Raw genomic sequence first — 21,490 nt, 5'->3', positions numbered from 1 at the left:
AAATCTGACCCAGACCAGGCAGCAGAGAACAGGCTGCTCTCAAGAACACCTGACAGTAAGGGCTGCCTTTTCAGACAAGCAGTCACACTCCATGGAACATCACCTGTCAGTGCAGGGGGCTGCCCCCGATACGTGCTTTCCACACCCAGCAATCCACCACAATCATGTCTCCCCTTTTTAGTCATACCCAGACAACATTTCTCAGGTTCCCTGGCACCCTTGCATTTTGGGTGTGGCCAAGTGACCTAGTTTCCTCCAACAGAACATGAATCAAAGTGTCACGTGCCACTTTCAGCCTCACTCATAAAACCCACCCATGCTGGCTCCTCTGTACTCTTTCCTTCTTCCAGTTGACCAAGAAGGCAATGTGTCAGGGTGAGTGTTGAAGACAGCAAAGTAGCCATCAGCCTGGTCCTTGAGAGACAGTAGGAAATAAAGCCACCCTCCTTACGTCCACATCCACCCAGGACTGCGCACAAGAAGAAAATATGCTTTTGTATTAGCACCGGGTGGTTTTTTAATTTCTGCAGCCCTGCCCAGCCTAATTAACAGGGGTACAACTGGGATGTTGCTGACATACAAAGTAGCAATAAACTAACTCTCTCCACTCACACATCGGCTAATTAAGAGCACAGCATCAAGATTCTTTCCACAAAAAAATCGTAAAACAACCAGTGGGCTCCTCTAAGAACTTTAGACCAAAAAGCAGAGCTCTGTCACTGGGGACCCAGGAAACGCTGGTGAGACAAACCCAGCTTTCCAACTCTTGGGCAGTTGGCTGATGGTTTGATCAAGGAAGGCAGCAATGCCCAGACACACTCACCTTTAGGAAGTTCTTCACCCACTCTGGGTTGTAGCAATTATTCTCCCAGCATATCCTCTCCACCTCCTTGATCTGCCTTGTCTTACAGGTGGCCTGAATGTATTTCAAGTGCACTTCTGGATCCTGGCTGAAGTTCACAATTGAACCCAGGAAGTAGAACAGGCCTATGAAGAGAGACTGTTCCGTTTTGTGCCTTCCTGATACCACGTGCCTTCTCTACGGTCGTAGCCCACCTGCCCTTGATGGCCCAGCCCACAACGACCTTGATCCATTTTCCAAGTGCCCACAGTCCACTCAGAATTTATAATCTACATGAAGTTCAACAGCTCTGGCATTTCCCAAAAATAGCTAGTCAAATTTCCACCAAATTTAGGAGGTATACCTGGGATGTTCTGATGTAAAATACTCACTATGTGTGTACACGGAATCCTTTTGGGTGACCCAGGTACACCTTAGTTGGTCATCTTCAAGAATAGTTCAAACTGAGGTAACCTAAGAGGGCTCTGTGACTGCTGCTCTAAAAAGACATGCCAGAAACAGAGAAAAAAGCAATGGCTTCAAACAGGAGCCTCCAACTGAAGAGTCTGCTACCTAACACTGAACTCATGGCACAGACAGGAGCCACTACGGACTGGGTTCCATAATACCCAGAGACACTGATTTCCTAACCATTACAGGCTCCAGACAGGAGGTACCAGTAACAATAGCAGGACATGATACACCAGAGAAGACCACTTTCCCCAAGAGGTCTTTGGCTGTAACCTGGGGATGGAACTGGCAGCCCTAAGGGGATGGTTCCCACCAACCCTACCCTACTGCCATCTCTCATCCCAGAGCCACCCAACTGCTGCTGCGGTAGACTTTCCTGTGATGGCATATCCTGACAAGAAGGCCAGATCAAGTGAGAGCAGGTCTTGCCTTCATTCCTCCAATGTCACAACCTCACGAGGCACATGGCAGTGGCTTGATGCCCCACTGGACAAATGCTTTGTCCAGTGCTAGGCAGGCCAGATAGCTGCAGCCTGTCCCCAACAGACCCTCAATTGGGAAAGCCATCCCCTGACTAGTACATTTCTTGGTGTGATGCCCACAGTGGGCAAAGGAAGCCGACCAGGGCAGGCCCACCAGCCCAGTGACTGCATGCCTCAAGAGCTCCATGTGGCTCTCACTCAGGGGAAGCCATAAGCCCTGATGATTTTCTTCTTTTTTATAACACAAGTGCCTGACTTAAGCTTTGATTGCCCAGGCATCCACTTCAAAGAGGGCTATCTCTAATAAACACATTGCCAGCCACATGCCAGGCCACCTCTCCCCCAACTGCAGCTCCTCTGTTTTAGGGATCTTGGTTGATTTCGATAGCTAACCATTTGGGCCAGTGGGGTTTTTTTTTTTGTCCTCTTCCTGTGCTTTCAATTCCTGCTCTTATGTTTTAAATTCACCAATAAAGAGTGAGCCCACGAAACCCTAGTCCCCTACCCTCAACCTCAATAAAAGCAGAACCCCAGGCCTGTGTGCTCTCTCTTTCTCTCTCTACCTGCAGCCCTGCTGTGTGGCCCCAGGTGTGCTATGTAATTTCCAGGTCCGGTGAGTAATAAACATTTATTTTTCCGAAGTTTCCTGATGGTTACTGCTGAAGGGCAATCATAATAAGAACCACAAGGGCCAGTCCAACCACAATATTAGTTATTGATATGCTGAGACCAGCACAAAACACTCACCCTCTAAGGGCTGTGCACTCCACTGCCACTAGCTCAGGGTTTCAGGTGAACTCCGTGGCAGACTGTGCCACAGAGACGCTCAGTTCCACAGAGGCTCCAGAGACACAAGGGGGATTCTAAGTCTCCCTACACCAATGCCAACCAACCAATTTCTTCCTTTGCAAACACCAAAAAAGCTACCTAAGCTGGGTAACCCACACGAGAGAGCAGGAATCTTCTGCCATTGACCAACACCTGAGGCGGTGAGTGCTACGTCCCACTTGGCTTGTAGGAAGACTGTTAGGTTGGGCAGGCAGACAGTGACACCCAGGCGTGGTCAGCCAGGGGCTGCACAGTTTACCTTCGTAACTCTTGAAGGATTCAAACAGTTCCACCAGGGACTGCATGCCCAGCTGTTTGTGGTACTTGGAGGCCACCTGCACACACAGCTGAAGGTTCTGTCTGATGCTGGCAGACAGCAGAGCACGCAGGCACGCCAGAGAATCCTCCACCAACAAGGAGCCAAAGAAGGTGATGAGCCACCGAGAAACAAGAATAATCTGTCCACAAACATGTACATCTTAGATGTTGCCACCACTGGCAAATACTAGATCAATTTTTCCCTCCAAGTGTTAAAAACATCAAGAAATTTCCACTTAAAACAACAGAAGAGCAACTATCCCTCGTGGTGAAAAGTGGGAGCTGGGAGTAGACTTGCCACAAGACACTGACCTCAACTGTTTAACGAGCTGTCAGAGACCCTGCAGTGCTCCATGGCTGATACTAAACCCTATTCTATAAACTGGAATGCAATAGCTATTTAGCTTTTGCTAACGGTTTCAGACATCCCTGCTAGAGTTGTCAGTAAGAGGTTCTCCCTATTAGACTAAGTCAAAGGTGACAGAGAGAAAGAGGTGATACAGGCCCAGCCGTGTGGCTGAGCAACTGGGGTGTGTGTGTGGGCTGAATGAGAACTGCTCATAGCAGTGACGAGGCTCACGCACAGGAAAGGCACACAGCACAGTCCCACAACAACCCACTTTGGAGATTTGGAAGCATGTGACCCTAACGACCAGGGAACGCCATCCACAGTGGGAGTGCCCCAGGGGCATGCCATACCTCGGGACTGAGGAGGTGAGTGTGGACCACAGCCCTCTTGATGTCGTAGAGGTCGATGTAGTGCTCCAGTGCTCACTGCAAGAGGCCCACCTTTTCACAGAGCTGGGCGATGTGGGCCCGATCGTAATGCGTAAGTAAACATCTGCTTTCCAAGGATGGCATCTGCAACCTGTGAAACAGTGAGTTCAGTAAGAAAGCCTGACAGGTGATAACTTTTTAAGCGCAGCTGCTCAACCATGCCTCCAGGCACAGCTCCAGAACCAGAGCTCACAGGAAGGGGAAGCGCCTCCCACTTCTGGGCCCCTGCACACATCCGTGCTCCCATAGCAGCAGCAGCTACTTGTGGGTCCTGAGCAGAGTGCTGGCCATCCTTCCAAGTCACCTGAGGCTCTTCGATTAAGGCTCTGTCCTCTCAGTTGCAGAGCTGGCCCAGCACACGTGGCTGAGGCTCTGCCACGAAGCACTGTTACTACAATCAGTGCAGGCTGTTGCTCTGGCTTTTTAGCCACCATATTCATACAGTTTTCCCTGACAAGGTCAATGTGAGGGCTTGAGTCTACCAAGGCTTCCTTCTTTAATGAGCTCAAGCCTCAGACTAGTAATAGTCAGAATTAGACCCAAAATTAACAAATCCTGTTTGTATTTACTAGACTTCTCTGGTTAAAGGCAGAATTAGGAGCAGCAGGTTGCGTTTGAAAAACAACAAACACTCCTGGAAAGAATTTCGATGAGGCTTAACATTATCTTTAAATAAGTTAACTCTGGGCTAAGAATATGGGTCAGTAGAGCAATTCCGCTGCCTTGCTGAGTGATCTGACCTTCCATATCAAACAAGTAGCTTGTCTTGATGAAATGCAGCTTGGGTGCCTTCACCGGCCACCCAGCACACTCTTTCCAATTCCTTCCAGGTTATGGAACACCAATCAAGTATGTAGGAACCACAGACCTAGTCTAACATCACAATGCTCCAGGATTACACACACTTGGGGCTCCCTATGAAGGAAACGCTCTAAACCAAGGGCTGAGAGCAGTTTTGTATCATCTGGCACTTATCTGCTGCCCCCACCCTCTGCTTCCTTCAGATCTATCCTTACTACCGTCTTGTTTGAAACGTTTCCCCCTTATTAGAACAACAGTCCAGTTTAGAGAACTTAGAAAACACAGATAAGCCAAAAAGAAAACATCAACCAGCCTCTGACATCCAGAGAGGACTGGCCCAACCTTTCGAGTGCTGTGCTCAACCACACGCCCATTCAAGCTGCCCCGCTCTGGGGTCTGGGCTCTCCTTAGGTCTATCTGCTCAGTTTCTGAGTGGTGCTTAGTTTCTGTTTCAAAGCTCATTTACTAAAATCTGTCATATATAATCACCAAGTCATCAGAGTTCAAGAGAATACCAAACAACAAATTAACAGCACTTTTGTGTCCTAGAGATGGGATATGACCACACAGCAGCATCTAACTTGTAGATATGAACAACCTGAAGTAACAGAACAATATAATTAACATATTGTTTCCTAATTACAAAAACAATATATGATTATTAAAGAAAAAACAAATTAGAAGACAGATAAGAACAAATAGAATTTCTACAATCCTATCCACTCAGACAACCATGGTTAACAGCTTGATATAAATTCCTCCAAATTCTTTTCCTGCATGTATATCCAAATTTAACCAAAAATAGCACATACTTATGATTTGATCATACCTCCCGCCCAACTTTCAGGTCAAGAAATGCCCCACCATAATGAGATACCATTTCACACCCATTAGGATGGCTATTACAAAAGCACAGGAAAAATACAAACATGCACAGAAAATAACAAGTGTTGGCGAGGATGTGGAGAAATTGGAACCCTCATACACTACCGGTGGGAGTGTAAAACGGTGCAGCTGCATGGAACACACTATGGCGGTACCTCAAGAAGTTACACATAGAATTATATATGATCCAGCAATTCCAATTCTGGGTATATGCCCAAAAGAACTGAAAACAGGGCCTCAAACTGATACCTGTACACCAATGTTCATAGCAGCACTATTCACAATAGCCAAAAGGTGAAAAAAACCCAAGTGTCCATCAAAAGATGAGTGGATAAACAAAATGTGGCAAACACATACAACAGAATATTATTCAGCCATGACAATGAATGAAATTCTGATACATGCTACAACATGGATGAACCTTGAAAATAACATGCCAGGTGAAAAAATTCAGACACAAAAGGTCAAATATTGTATGATTCCACTTAATATTAAGTGTCTACAATAGGCAGATTCATAGAGACAGAAAGTAGAACAGAGGTTACCAGGCGATGGGGGAGGGGATGGGGAGTTACTGCTTAATGGATACAGAATTTCTGTTTGGGGTGATGAAAAAGTTCTGGAAATATACAGTGGTAACGCCTGTACAATACTGCAAATGTACTTAATGCCAGTGAATTGCACACTTAAAAATAGTTAAAATGGTAAATTTTGTTACATATATTTTACCACAATGAGAAAAAAAAGGAAAAGAAATGATGCCCTAATTGTAACTGTTTCTATGAAAGTCTTGCACCATGGATTCTGGAAATCCCTTGCAGGAAAGTCCTGCAGAATGTCCACTGAGGCAAAGATCAACCTCTGGCATGAGCACAACCCAGCCCAAAGCCACTGCATCTCAGTGTGTGAGTCCCACACAGAAGTGAAACAGGTGCTCAGGGCCCTGGTTTCAGCCTGGAAATGTCACTTGCCTGGGGTGCATGAATCAAGTTCATCTCCAACAGGCGAGTCTGGAGGAGCCCCTCAGATGGGCGATTATTCTTCAAGGCATCCAACAAGAAGGAAGTACACTGCTGAATTAAACTGTTTTCCATGAAAACGTCTACAATCTGAAACAGATCACAAGCCACATTTTTACTCAAAGGAAACTGTTTTGTTTTCCTATTGAAATAGTTCCTGAAACTGAATTTCATTTAGAAATTCAACAATTAGTTCCTTCCTTTGCATTTTCTTACACCATCAAAATTCATGTAATTCATAGCCATTATTTATTAGTAGGTAATATTGTGAAATTACATCACCTACATCATATTCACCAACAGGGCATTTTACTTGAGTAGATTAAAGGATGTACTTTTTTCACATATGAATCCCCAGAATCCTATGAGGTAGTCAAGCAACCCTTTTTTTTTTTTTTTTGCTGAGGAAGATTCACCCTGAGCTAACATCTCTGCCATCTATTTTTTTTTTTTTTTGTGAGGAGATCAGCCCTGTGCTAACATCCGCCAATCCTCCTCTTTTTTTGCTGAGGAAGACGGCCCTGGGCTAACATCTGTGCCCATCTTCCTCCACTTTATATGGGACGCCGCCACAGCATGGCTTGCCAAGCAGTGCGTCGGTGCGCGCCCGGGATCCGAACCAGCGAACCCCGGGCCGCCGCAGCGGAGCGCGTGCACTTAACCACTTGCGCCACCGGGCCGGCCCCATCTCTGCCATCTATTTTGTATGTGGGTTGCCGTCTCAGCATGACTGATGAGTGGTGTAGGCCCAGGATCCAAACCCATGAACCCAGGGTGAGGAAGTGGAGCACGTGGAACTTAACCACTATGCCACAGGGCCGGCCCCAAGCAATCTTAACAACCCATTACTTAATCAAACCCTAGAGGCAGTCAATACCTGGTGTCTAGCCCATATACTATCATTATTTTATTCAGGCACAACTGGAAAAATCCAAACACTGGTGATCCAGACACCAATCATTAAGGTTAAATTTATGTTAATTTAAAGAAACAAAAAGCCTTAATAAGAGGTGAGATATAGGTAATAAATTTACTAATTGAGTAATTGTTTCCATATTTAAAGTACATGAAGAAAGTTTATATTAAAAATACTTAAAAAATATGTAATATAATTCAGATGTAAACTAGAGCCTTCTTTCCCCTTGAGATCTTCGTAAGTTTGGCTCAAATCCCTTGATCATGATCTCTAAAACATCTGCAAATTCTAAGATGTATAAACCCAATATAACTGTACTTATTATTTCTATACAGGTTGTTGATTTTGTTAGCTTGCTTCAAGCTTCATTACATACCACTGTATTACCCAGAGCCCGTTGTACACAGTTTACTGAAGGTGACTTGTCATGTGTGTACATCTAAATACTAAGTACATTATACTAAAATAATGGGCTTACGTTCACCTAACTCCAGGTTAGTCAGACACCCACAAGATGAAAGTCTGTAGATTCGAGGGCACCCACCATGACCAGGTACTCTGGCAGAGTTCAGGCCCTTTGTCAGAAGGGGATAACGAGGTGGTGATTAGGGTGGGGCTGGGACTACCATCCTGAAAGGATATCCTCACACCCTACCACCAATCAGCACACAAAGAAACAAGACCCTCACCACTCGACACGCAATCTAAAATACTTTAAAACGAAGGTAAAGTATTCAAATAATAAAAGACTAGAAGACAAGCTTCCCTAGTACATGAGATTTTTTATAGCAGGCAGAGAAAACAATTGAGACACTGGGAACAGGGAAACGAAAGGGACTCTTCTTGACGGCTATACAAAGCCACGGAAAGCTGTCTCAAACAACCCAGGTTCACCTGGTCACTGTTGCCCAATGACTCCTCATCCTGCATGAGCATTTGAGAAAACTGCAGGCCCTGGTCTGGACTGATCCTCATCACACTCTTCAGCAAAAAGATCCAGTCTGGGGCATAGCCAACCTAGAAACAAGAGAACAGCCATCACGGGCCGGCTCCGTGGCTTGGCGGTTAAGTGTGCGCGCTCTGATGCTGGCGGCCCGGGTTTGGATCCCGGGCGCGCCCCAGGGCACCACTTCTCCGTCCAGCGCGAGGCCGGGTCCCACGTACAGCAACTAGAGGGATGTGAGCCTATGACATGCAGCTATCTGCTGGGGCTTTGGGGGGAGAAAAATGAATAAATAGAATCTTTAAAAAAAAAAAAAGAGAACAGCCATCAGGGAAATAAACAAAACACCTTGAGCGTTAAAAAAAAGAAGTTCCCCATCCTTTCTTTCATTGTGTTTACAAAGAAATAAGGAGCACTATTAGCATGTATTTGTGCCAGCTCTCTGCCAAACACAACAGCCAATCCAAAGTGCAGACTTCATGTATACGGAGGCACAATCAACTATACAAACAGGCCGGACCACAAAGCAGTCACCCCAACCAGTGTGCAAACTCTGATCAACACCCAGCACAGTGCCCAGTGAGCTGTGGGGATAAGGCCTGGAACCCCACCAAAACACCAAATTAACACACAAAGGGTGCTAAGGGGGAATGGAGAAGAAGTGAGAAAAAGAACAAGATAAAATGACAGGAAAGCCCCAACTGGAAATGAGATGGAAAGACTGTAAATGTAAGACAGGAAAATAAAATCTGCAGAGAATAAAATATGACCATTATCAAGGCGTGACAGATACTAACAGCAACACTGACAACTCTCTCACACCAGACTACTTACATAGAAGGGCATTTTATAAACTTCAGAATCAGCAACCACCCAACCACAAATTAATTATCTGTGAAATGCTAATGGTTAAGCATGCATCACCTTTTTGGCATAGAGCACAAGTTTTTGGAATTGGCCTGTTTCTACAAAACACTGGATAACTTTGCTTGGCACATTTGCCCAAAGGTACACACTCACAGCGAGTGTAGGGTCAGCAGTTTTGACCAAATCTCTAAGTTCTTCTGAACACTCTAGCTGTGGTGTGCCAAAGGGACAAGGTAAGATTAGGAGCAGGGAAGTAGTGAGCCTGTGACCTAGTTCTCAAACAGTGCTAGGGGCTACGATTTCACAAGTGTTTGTACCTTGTCTTCCTTCAGTCGCTTTTCTAAGAGTTGCTTGGCCCCTGCTAAAGAACTGGACGGCAAAGATCTAAGGATTCAAGTTTATTAAGCTGACCCTGGTCAAGGAGGATTCCAAAGTACGGGAGCAAAGCAGAAGCCTGCCCAGGCTGGGCAGGAATACTCTGGAACTTCGAACCGTGTCGCTGGTACGTAGGATTCCCTAATGACAAATGGAAATGCATGTCATTGTGTTGTAATCACAAGTCATCCCTTCACTTAATTTGCTTGTATAAAAAAATCTTGCCAACAGAAATTCTACACCAAATTATCAGTGACAAAACGTCCCCTAGCAAGGCAATGGCTTCTGCCTTCAGCAATGACCCCATCACAGTGGGTCTCAGTCCTACGGGCCACTTCTACTTAGGATCCTCCTTCTCCTCTAGCACACGGCAGGGAGAATCAGGCTTCTATATTGGTCCTGCAGTGGTGAAGTTCTACCATTACTAAATTCTAATTCAAAATACTCAAAGTCCCAGATGAAGGCTAGAAATGGTTTGTCCATAAGCATCAGTTGAAAGACAAGAAAAATCAAGGAGAAGCAACCTGAAAGCCTTTATCTACTCATCAGGAGCAGATCCAGTCCCAGGACAATTTATTCTAATAAAATAAATCAGGGCCAGCCCCATGGCTTAGCGGTTAAGTGCGCACGCTCCGCTGCTGGCGGCCTGGGTTCGGATCCCAGGCGCGCACCGACGCACCGCTCCTCTGGCCATGCTGAGGCCGCGTCCCACATACAGCAACTAGAAGGATGTGCAACTATGACATACTATCTACTGGGGCTTTGGGGAAAAATAAATAAATAAATAAAATTATCCTCCTTTAAAATAAATAAATAAATGAATAAAATAAAATAAAATAAAATAAATCAAAGAAAATGCCCTAAGCAGTACTGTTATACTCTAGAAGACTGGAGAAAAGTCCAGAGTAGGAATATGACTAAATCAAATAGGGTACAACCACTTGATGTATTACGCAATTATGTATTTGCTAAGCTAAGAACTTAGGTGAGGTCAGCATGGCTATAATTAACAAGACAAGAAATAACAAGTGTTGGAGGGATGTGGAAAAAAGGGAACTCTCATACACTGCTGGTGGGAGTATAAACTGGTGCAGCCACTATGGAAAATAGAGATTCCTCAAAAAATTAAGAATAGAACTACCATACGATCCAGCTATTCCACTGCTGGGTATTTAACAAGAGAATGTACAAACATGATACATAAAGATATATGCACCCCTATGTTCACTGTGGCATTATTCACAATAGCCAAGACTTGGAAGCAACCTAGGTGCCCATCAAGAGACAAATGGGGGGCTGCCTGGTGGCACAGTGGTTAAGCGCGCACACTCCGCTGCAGCAGCCCGAGGTTCGCAGGTTCAGATCCCGGGCGCGCACCGATGCACTGCTTGTTAAGCCATGCTGTGGTGGCGTCCCATATAAAGTAGAGGAAGATGGGCACGGATGTTAGCCCAGGGCCAGTCTTCCTCAAAAAAAAAGGGGAAGACTGGCATCAGATGTTAGCTCAGGGCTAGTCCTCCTCACAAAAAAAAAAAAAAAGGGACCAATGGATGAAGAAGATGTGGTATATATACACAATGGAATACTACTCAGCCATAAAAAAAGATGAAATCTTGCCATTTGTGATAACGTGGATGGACCTTGAGGGTATTATGCTAAGCAAAATACGTCAGAGGGAGAAAGTTCAATACCATATTATCTCACTCATAAATAGAAGATAAAAACAACAACAAACAAACACAGAGACCGAGATTGCATTGGTGGTTACCAGAGGGAATGGGTGGAGAGAGGAGGGTGAAAGGGGTGACTAGGCACATGTGTGTGATGATGGATAGTAATTAGTCCTTGGGTGGTGAACATGATGTAATCTGCACAGAAATTGAAATATAATGATGTACACCTGATATTTATATGTTATAAACCAATGTTACATCAATTAAAAAAAAGGAAGTTGGGTGAGAAACATATGCACATAGACAAAAACCGGAAGATAATGAAAAAGAACATGTCATTGCAGCAAGATTGTGCTTTTTGTTTATTTGTTTCCATTACTGTTACGCCACTGGTAGAAAATTTTAAAGCTAAAAACTCATAGAACGCTAAGATACTCCAACAGCAGTGATGGAATGCTTTTATGATTTGTTTCACTATCAGGACAGCACCAGTGTTCAAGTGTCATTACCTTTGGTGCAAACACCACTACTTTGGCACCTTCAGCATAGTTCCCCTGTGCAAACAGGGTACTGCATTTTCTCATAAATAACTCCTCTGCCCCAGCCAGGTTACTACGAATGGCGAAACACAGACCAAGGTCTGGATTCTGAAGCACGTTGGTTGCATAACTCACAATGTTATCTTCTTCCACACAAACTGACAGCACCTATAAGGACCCAACAAGTGAGACTGGTTAAGCCTAGAAAAGTGCTCCATACACACACACTGCTACATTCAACTCACAGACACGGGAGTCACACACTGCTACATTCAACTCACAGACACGGGAGTATCAGCAAAGTTCTAAGGCTCAGGCTGAGCATGCCTATAATGTTGGCCTTACTGGGGACAGGATGCAAAGGGGCCAAATGCCCAATGGTAACACAGTAGAACATCATGATACTGCTGCAGCATGGGATTCTACACAGTTGTTTAAAAGACTACAAAAATATTAAGTGAGAAAAATATAAAGTTGCGTGGACATTAACCAGAGATGCGTTTAGGATGACAACTATGCCAAAATGACTTGTTTGGGTAGAACTGACGATTTTTCTTTTCAAACTTTTTTTTTAAGCACAGATTTGCTTCTTTTAACTGTCTTTTTAACTGGTTGAGAAAGGTAACTTAGGTAGCATAATATCTGCTTTTTTTTTTTTTGGGGTGAGGAAGATTGGCCCTGAGCCAACATCTGTGCCAGTCTTCCTCTATTTTGTATGTGGGATGCCACCACAGCATGGCTTGATGAGTAGTGTAGTTCCACGCCCGGGATCTGAACCCGTGAACCCTGAGCCACCGAAGCTGAGTGTGCTGAACTCAACCCGTATACCACCAGGCTGGGCCCCAGTATCTGCTTTTTTAACCCTTGCCAATCAATGTGTGCATGGCCTGTGATGTTAGCGGTGTGTATTAGAACTGCTGCTCCACTGGTAGAAGCTTCATGCAGGAAGGGAGCTGCTCTGTTCTCAGGATCGATCCTCTGGTAGGAATAGTGCTGTCTGAGAGGGGAAGTGATGGCAAAAAGAAGGGAGACACGGGTTAAGTTTAATAACTGGAGCTAACTATACCTGACCACTTTCTTGGAGAAGGGAAAAGTTAAGCTCCAGTCTCCAGTGAATGAAAAAGGTGGGAGATGAACCCTCAAAGTTACATACCTGTCCCTTTTTGTTGACACCAATAATTCCAGAGGTAGGTTCATGTGGAGCAGTTACAAAGACTGTGTCAGCACTAATACGGTTCATGTAGATGCACACACCAGACTCGAGGTCATACATATGAAGATAGCCATACTTTGTGATCAAGTAAATAACACCACGTTTACCTCCAATCTATAAGAAGATAGAGAACAACAGGTGGAAAAGTAAAGAAAAGCCAAATAAAGCACAAGAGCTCACGAATGATAAAACAGGACTCTTGATTCTTAGACCAAGAGATCATTTATCACTGGTGGGAGCAATGTGTTCCCGAGACATGGATCCCAAGTTGATTCCAGTCCTACCCCACTGAGAACTAGTTTTAAAGCCAATACTTTGACCAACCACTCTCAAATAAAGGTCCAATAAAATCAGGCTATTCCATATAGCTTTCTGGTACAACTATCCTTTCCCCAGTTTCTAACCAAATCCAAAGCAAGCTGCAAGTTCATAAAATAAGGGGAAAGTTCTGGATAAAGACCTCAAACATTGAGTTCACGTTCCAGCCTGCCCTCTACTACCACTTATTACCCTTTGACCTTTGCCAAGTGCCATTAACTCTTACAGAAAAATATTTAGCACACAGGAAATCCTGACAGGGTGGGAGAAAGACAGACGAATTTGTCTAATTAGATTATTATAAAACTTATAGTAATTTAAAATGTGTTGCACTAAGAAATAAAGTGTGGTACTAGCATAGGAAGAGACAGAGACAAATGGAACTTAATTGAGAACCCTGAAATAGAATCAAACATATATAAAAATGTAATATGAATGATAGGTATTTCATACCACTGGAAAATAGACTTTAATCAGTATATGATGTTGATATAATCAGCTGGCTAGCTGAAGATGGAGGATGAGGGTAAAGAACTGGATCTCTATCTTATTCTTTAGATCAAAGTAAACCCAAGATGGGTCAAAGATTTTTAAATAAAAATTAAAATTAAAAAATAAAAATAAAAAAAATTAAATAAAAAATTAAATAAAAAATAAAAAGTAATAGAAGACAATATGGGTGAATATTTTGATCATCTTGTGGCGTAGAATTCTTTTCAAAACATGATACTCAAGCCACATAAAAATGCAAAACTTCTACAAGGTGGAACACACCACAAATAAACTTTTGTTACAACTGGGAAAAAATGTTTATTTGAAACACATCAGGTAAACTTACTATTCCAAAACTACAAAGAGTTCTTACAAATAAGATAAAGACCCCGATAGGAAAAATGCCAAGATTGGGAACAGGCAATTAACAAGATGCATATGAGTGACTGGTAAACCCATCCCATCTCAACAATAATCTCAGGAAGGACACAAACACCATTGGACACTGTCCAGCTCACAGGGGTGGTATCGGCAGGAGTGTGAACTGGCCAGCATGATCATGAGAGACAGCAATATGCACATGCCCCTGACCCAGCAGTTTCATTTCTAGGAGTTTACCCTTGGATTTTTGGACTAATGCACAAATGGTATGGACAACAATATTCCTAGACGTGTTTACTGTAAACATAAATATCCATTAACAAGGGACTGTCTAAATGAGTTATGGCACATCCACAGAACAGATGATGCAGACATTAAATATATACATGTATTTTATTGGCATAGAATGGTCTACAACATAGTGAGAGAAGGTTGTAAAGTGCAAAGCCATTTCATAAGAGTCTATTTGTATATATCTGCATAAACACATGCATGCAAAGATATTTCCAAAGGGGTGGTCACAATTATCAGTGGTGGTAGGATTTCAGTTGATATTTAATTCTGCCGTTATACTTATTGATACTGTTGGAAATTTATGGACAACGTACATTTTTGTAAGACAGAAAAAAAGCCAATTTCACTCTGGGAAAAAATTGCATTCTTTGATCACGTAACTATTTCCAGAAATCTAGCTTAAACAAATTATCGTAAATATAGTCAAATATTTGAGAACAGAAAAAAAGGAAATAACTGAAACATCCCACAATTATGGTACATCTCTAAAAATAACGGTTCACTTCCCAAAATATTCACAAAGAATTTGATACTTTATGGAAATGCCTATAATGTACCAAGCAAAAGAATATAAAGGAGAGTAGATTACATAATCTTACATATATAGTGTGATCCAAATTTTGTCCAGAAAAGGTTTACATCTAAACATTTTATATAACAAGTAGTAAGATCTGATATATTTTACATCCAATTGGTTCAGCTACAGAGGAGTGATTTCTTCTTTGTATATTTTTGTACTACAGTGAACACCTAATCTTTTATAACAAAAAAGAAAACATCTGGGACTTGGGTACGTGAGTTGGAAAAAGTCCTGTTGGTAGAAAAGAGTGCTCCTCATCAGAGAGTGTTAAGGCAGCATAAGCTAGAAGATGAGCCTCGATATAATCTTCTCTGTGTTCTAACATATCTACTCTGGCACCTTCTGAGGCACAAGAGGCAACTATCTGTGAGATCCGTGATTCATTCAAACCCACTTAGAGACCAGCACATTCATAGCTGCATAGCCACTGGGAAATCAGTCTGAGCCTCTGGAGGGAAAAACACATCCACAGCTTTCTTTACAAAAGGTTGGTTTCCTGCTGTAGGCTGTCCGACTTCGATTATGCGCAACTAGAAAAGAGAATTTAGGTCAATCCAAGTAAACGTTCTTGGTGGCAGACTGATGCTAACCAATGCACAGTGGTGAGCAGAGCCTTAAGTCCACACTCTGTATGACTAATGATAAAACTTACATTCAAACAAAACAAGACAATCTCTTGGTCGAGGTGCTTATGTTATTCACTAACCTGCTCCCCACCACCTAGTACAATAGAAAGAACCAATGCCAGGAAACCTCAGAAACATTTAGTTCCAGCATGTTGGCCAAGTCACTTCTCCCCTCCAGCCTCAGAGCAGATGCCAGTGAAACAAATGGCTCCAACTACGATCTGCTGTCTCTTCCAGCTCTGCCACTCCGACCTCCTGGACACAGCTCAGGCTAACACAGATCAGTTAACAGACAAGACCTCATAACTGAACGCCAAATTCACAAGACAGTCGACCATGGCAAAGACCTGAACTTTTTAAGGTTGGGGGTGGGGTGTAAGGATCTTTGGAAAATCCGGAGGAAGGAGAGTGGACAAGGAGGCCCATCTCTGCTTTTATCAGAACAGCTTCAGGTTCCTCTCATCTAATGAAAAGGTATCAAAGCTAAAACAAGTCTGGAAAAAATCCTAAGTAGAGGTGGATCAGAGACACAAAACTCAAGGGTTGGAGAGGAGGCTCAGCAGAGGAAACGGAGGAGTGTACACTTAAAAGATAGTCTGGATTTCGCCCAGCAGAGAGAAGGGGAAAATATCAAAGAGGCTGGAGGCAAGCAGAGGATGAACAGTGAGACATGGGTTAGAAGGGGGAGGGCTGATGCAGCAAGTGAGCAGAGGCTACCAGAGAATAAAATGGGGGAGACTCAAACTCCTTGCATAGGGGCACTTTAAGATAAACAGTAGTTTAGGAAAATTCTTTTCGATGGGTATGGTGGGTCTGAAGACTTAGTAAATGGCTATTCCCTAACCCAAATATGGGTGATACACGCCTAGTCGGCCACAAATGTAAGACTTGCTAAAGCGTGAACAATGGCAACAAGAATAGAAAGGAGCTTGAGAGTGGTTTCTTGCTTGAGAGTTGGGAAGGATGGTGGCACTGCCAATAGAAGTGGGGCCACGGGAAGGGAAGCCAGGCTTTTTCGGGAGGTGGTGAGAGAAGGGTGTGACTACAGACAAGTGGCACCCACCTATGAGAAAGTTAGCAACAAGGAACTGGCGTCTAGACAAAACTCGGATCCATACACGGAGACTGCAGAGCCATTCCCGTAAGTACAGCTAGGCTGAATCAGAAGGAAGGCATGTGTTAAGGGGCACAGGCCCAGAAAACCAATGAAGGGACCCCACACCTTCCACTGTGGTAAGGGAAGTGACACTCGACCACAAAATAGGCGGCACTTGGGACAGCTGCTGTGGAGGTCTGTGTGTGTGGAAGGGCCTGCCATGGAAGACTGCCCTTGACTGCAGCTCCACCCTGAGGGGAGTGGCCCGCCTGACAGCTGAGCCTAGGAGATAAGTGAGCATGCCTGCCTTATGAGCTCTTCTCTTCTTGGGGCTGCCGCCCATCTACAGAGGGCACTTCTGGCATGCGCTTTTCTGTACAGGGAGCTTGGCAGGGCAGGCTCTGCTCCTACAAGGGAGCCTGTGGCCCAGCTCTGTCTGTGAGGAGGTGAAAAGCCTCATTCTGAGGTGATATGGTAGCAAGCTCTTCATGCACGCTGATATTTTTACCTGACTCCTACTTTTCTATTGGTTCTCAACTACGGAAGCATGAAGTATGTTACACAAGAGACCGAAGTATCCAAATAAGAATATTTAAGATGAGGAAGTTTGGAAAGCCACATACTGATTTAGAACTCTTCTCTGGGGAGTACTTCAGGGCTAGTAACCAACTCAAAACAATTATTTCAGGGAATGTTTTTGACAAGAGTGTACTGGGATAAGGACTCTGTTTTGAGGCAGGTCTCCAAGTAAGCAATACAACCCTGGTGGAATCCCAGGTCTCCCCAACATTATCAACTCTTACACTTCCACACCTCCGCCCACGGCAGCCTTGCCAAACAGGTGCTGGCCACGCCTCCGAGCCAAATAAAACTCAACTGGCTCCCAGGGCATGGCCTCTTCTCTTTGTAGCTCCCCTGGGGTTCCACCCCCCACTCCCTACCCCACCACCTGGGCAGCACCACACCTCAGCGATGCAGGACCCATGTCTTAGGTAACAATAGTGTGCACTGGCTCTTACACAGCCGTCGCCTCCATAAGACTGGTGTGTGAGAGAAGAAACCATGCCTGGCTTACCTTATGGCCCCAGTGCCTAGCTCAGGCTCAGTAGGTTCTGTTAAAGAAGACTTTTAGAGTAAAGGGACCAATTAATCAGTAGCCGACTTGAGGTTACTAACTTTATGCAAAGTTAGTAACTACCAACTGGTTGTTGTTGTTGAAACATGTTGAAACCACCAACATGTACAAGTGAGTGGTTCTAAATACGGCAAGAGCTTCATTCACCTGAAGCACCTGCAGGCCGTTCCCCACTCCCAATTACACATTGGTTTTGAAATATCAGCTAAGCAGCTAACAATTACACTTGTACAAACTCCTAACACAGACTCAGGACACTTTTCTGGAGGAGGAGACAAAGTAGAGTAGATCTTACCTTGCCCCCTGTGGGACTGCGTACAGCAAAGCAGAAAAGAGTGGCAGGCTTGGCAGTGCCCTCACTCGTGAACTCTGCAAAAGCAGCAGCATGGCCTTCTATGGGTTGGGAAACCTTCCTATCCACAGAGTAGAGCTGCATTGCTCCAACCACAAGATTTTGCTAACAAAAGACATTCGCAACAATGGAAGAGAAAAAGAGACAGACATAAACAATTGTTAAAACAAATGTTTCTAAACTGAAAGTGTCATATGTTGATACACTTCCTCTAATAAAAAATAAGTCTATTAGCTACTAAAAGACATGAAATAACCCTGAATTTAATGTGGAAAAATGGCTACAAATACTAGGGAAAAAAGACTACAAAATAGTAAGATAGATGATCTCAATTCGTTAAATATATGTATATGTATACACACACACTTATATGTGTGGGTACAGGATACGTGTGTACATGTATATAAACGTATATATACATACACACACACACGCACATTCATAGAAAGTAAGTCTTCAGGGAAAAAACTCCAAAGTATTAAGAGTAGTTAAATCAGGAGGATGAGATTTGGGGCTAATTTTGAAAATTGTGTTTTCTGAAATTTATAAATAGCAAAAATTGTATTTCATAAAAACCAGTGAGACTAGTATCTTTTATAAAACTTAGAACTTAACATTTTCTAGGACAGAATTTCAATATATTTATATCCAATGTTAAATGCTCAAAAAGCTAAGTAAATGGAACACGAAAGTATCACAGTTCAAGCTCCTAGAATTCAACATTCAAACCATCATCTCTGCCGAATGAACCCCCAAAAGCAGTCTGTGAGTAAAATTCAGATCTTCAGTCGATTTCCCACCTACCCACATCTCCTTAAAAGGGGAAAACAAAAGCTTCAATTTTCTTTTTAAAGACCTTTTCTATTGCACACACTTATGTTCAAGTTACTACACAAAGTACTGATTCATGCTACAACATGGATGAACTTTGAAAATATGCAAAGTGAAAGAAGTTAGTCACAAACTGGTTCCACATACGCAATGTCCAGAATAGGGGATCTAGAGACAGGAAGTAGACTAGTGGTTGCCAGAGGCCAGGAGTAGGGAGAATAGAGCCGCAACCAGTAGATAAACGGTGTGCACTCTAATAGAAGAACGAACAAGGAAATTTTAAAACAAGAATAAGGACAGGACAATACTCACTCTCCCCAGGAGATGAAGGGAAGATTTTCAGCAACATGGTGACAGCACGTTTGAGTCCCAAAGCTACAGAAGACGAAACTGAAGCCCAGATGAAGAGGCGAAACAGAGAGAACACCTGAGATCAACGCTGGAGCCCTGGGCTCTTACGCTGCCTGTACTCATGGACCCAGAGGCTACAAGTGTGGGACTGGGCAGTGACCTGCTTCTAACTTCGGCTCCTGTGAAGTGAGGTCCACCTACCTCACAGGGGTGCTGAGTGTTATGTGTGCTTTGGGCAAAGGTATGTCGAGGATCATAGCTGGCAAGGATTCAATGCAAAAATGCTTTCTTTGTGACAGGTCCTGTGCCAGGGGCTAAGGATAAGGAAAATGAATACAACACAGGTCCTTTCCTTAAGGACAGGTGATGAGGGTTTCTGGCAAGGAAGCAAGCAATTGCAGTATACGGTGCTGAGTGCTATGACCCAGGAAAGAGTGAGATGCTGTGACCTCACTCGGTTGGTGAGTCAGGGAAGGCTTCCCAAAAGTGACAAGAGTTAACCAGGTGAAGAGGAAAAGTGGTTTCAGACAGAGGGGTAGCATTTGCAAATGTTTAGACTGGGGGTGGCAAACTAAGGCCTGTGGGCCAAAATCCACCCCCCATGTTCCCCCTCCCCTTTTTTTCAGTTGAGGTGAAATTCACATAACATAAAATTAACCATTTTAAAATGTACAATTTATTCAGTGGCATTTAGTACATTCACAATGTTGTGCAACCACCACCTCTATGCAGTTTCAAAACATTTTCATCACCCCCAAAAAATCCCTGTGCCCATTAAACAGTTAGTCCCCACCCCCTTCCTCCAGCCCCTGGCAATCAATCACCCATCTGCTTTCTGTCTCTATAGATTTACCCAAATATTTCATATAAATGGGATCATAAAATATGTGGCCTTCTGTGTCTGATTTTTTTTCACTTAGTGAGGTTTCAAGGTTCGTCCATGTTGTAGCATGTATCAGTACTTCATTCCTTTTTAGGGCTAAATGATATTCCATTTTACATATAAACCACATTTTGTTCACCCATTCATCCATTGGTGAACATTTGGGTTGTTTCCACCTTTTGGCTATTATGAATAATGCTGCTATGAACATTTGTGTAAATTTTTGCATGGACATATGTTTTCATCATTTATCTTGGGTAGATACTTAGGAATGGAATTGCTAGGTCAAATGTTCAACATCACTAATCGTCAGGGAAATGCAAATCAACACTTTTTTTGTGTGTGTGTGTGAGGAAGAGTAGCCTTGAGCTAACATCTGATGCCAATCCTCCTCTTTTTGCTGAGGCAGATTGGTCCTGGGCTAACATCCATGCCCATCTTCCTCTACTTTATATGGGACACAGCCACAGCATGGCTTGACAAGCGGTGCGTGGGTGTGCACCTGGGATCAGCGGAGTGTGAGCACTTAACCGCTACACCAGTGGGCCGGTCCCCCTGTTTAACTTTTTGAGAAACTGTCCAACTGTCTTCCATAGCAGCTGAACCAGTTTACAATCCCACTATTAATGTATGAGGGTTCCAATTATGCTACATCCTCAACAATACTAATTCTCCATTTTTTTGTTCCTTTCACTTTATTATTTTTATTTTATTGAGGTCATAACAGTTTATAACACTGTGAAATTTCAGTTGTACATTATTATTTGTCAGTCACCATATATATGTGTCCCTTAACCCCTTATGCCCACCCCCCAACCCCCTTCTCCTCTGGTAACCACTCATCTGTTCTCTTTGTTGATGTGTTAGTTTCTCTTCCACATGTGAGTTAAATCACACAGTGTTTGTCTTTCTCTGTCTGGCTTATTACACTTAACATAATACCCTCTACGTCCATCTATGTTGTTGCAAATGGGACGATTTTGTCTTTCTTTATGGCTGAGTAGTATTCCATTGTATATATACACCACATCTTCTTTGTCCGTTCATCAGTCAACAGGTACTTGGGTTGCTTCCACTTCTTGGCTATTGTGAATAATGCTGCAATGAACATAGGGGTGCATAAGTCTCTTTGAATTGTTGATTTCAAGTCCTTTGGGTAAATACCCAGTAATGTGATAGCTGAGTCATATTGGTATTTCTATT

At 43.5% G+C, this 21,490-nt stretch overlaps 1 protein-coding gene across 1 annotated transcript in view; it reads right to left on the bottom strand.

Moving 5' to 3' along the window:
* CLTCL1 (clathrin heavy chain like 1) overlaps window positions 1-21,490 on the bottom strand; it is a 124,262-nt gene that overhangs the window by 53,117 nt on the left and 49,655 nt on the right. Inside the window, 14 exon segments of the mRNA XM_087423744.1 lie at window positions 824-987; window positions 2,882-3,080; window positions 3,640-3,774; window positions 3,776-3,808; window positions 6,375-6,512; window positions 8,233-8,355; window positions 9,206-9,358; window positions 9,466-9,503; window positions 9,506-9,637; window positions 9,640-9,664; window positions 11,706-11,903; window positions 12,889-13,064; window positions 15,432-15,543; window positions 18,166-18,327. Of these exon segments, the coding sequence (XP_087279870.1) occupies window positions 824-987; window positions 2,882-3,080; window positions 3,640-3,774; window positions 3,776-3,808; window positions 6,375-6,512; window positions 8,233-8,355; window positions 9,206-9,358; window positions 9,466-9,503; window positions 9,506-9,637; window positions 9,640-9,664; window positions 11,706-11,903; window positions 12,889-13,064; window positions 15,432-15,543; window positions 18,166-18,327 (1,788 nt within the window).

This window comes from Ceratotherium simum, chromosome 35 (assembly GCF_057802395.1).
Source record: "Ceratotherium simum simum isolate JZ-2026a chromosome 35, ASM5780239v1, whole genome shotgun sequence".
NCBI classification, from domain to species: Eukaryota; Metazoa; Chordata; class Mammalia; order Perissodactyla; family Rhinocerotidae; genus Ceratotherium; species Ceratotherium simum.
Note: the sequence above shows the minus strand (reverse complement) of the source record. Positions and strands in the feature narration are given on the sequence as shown.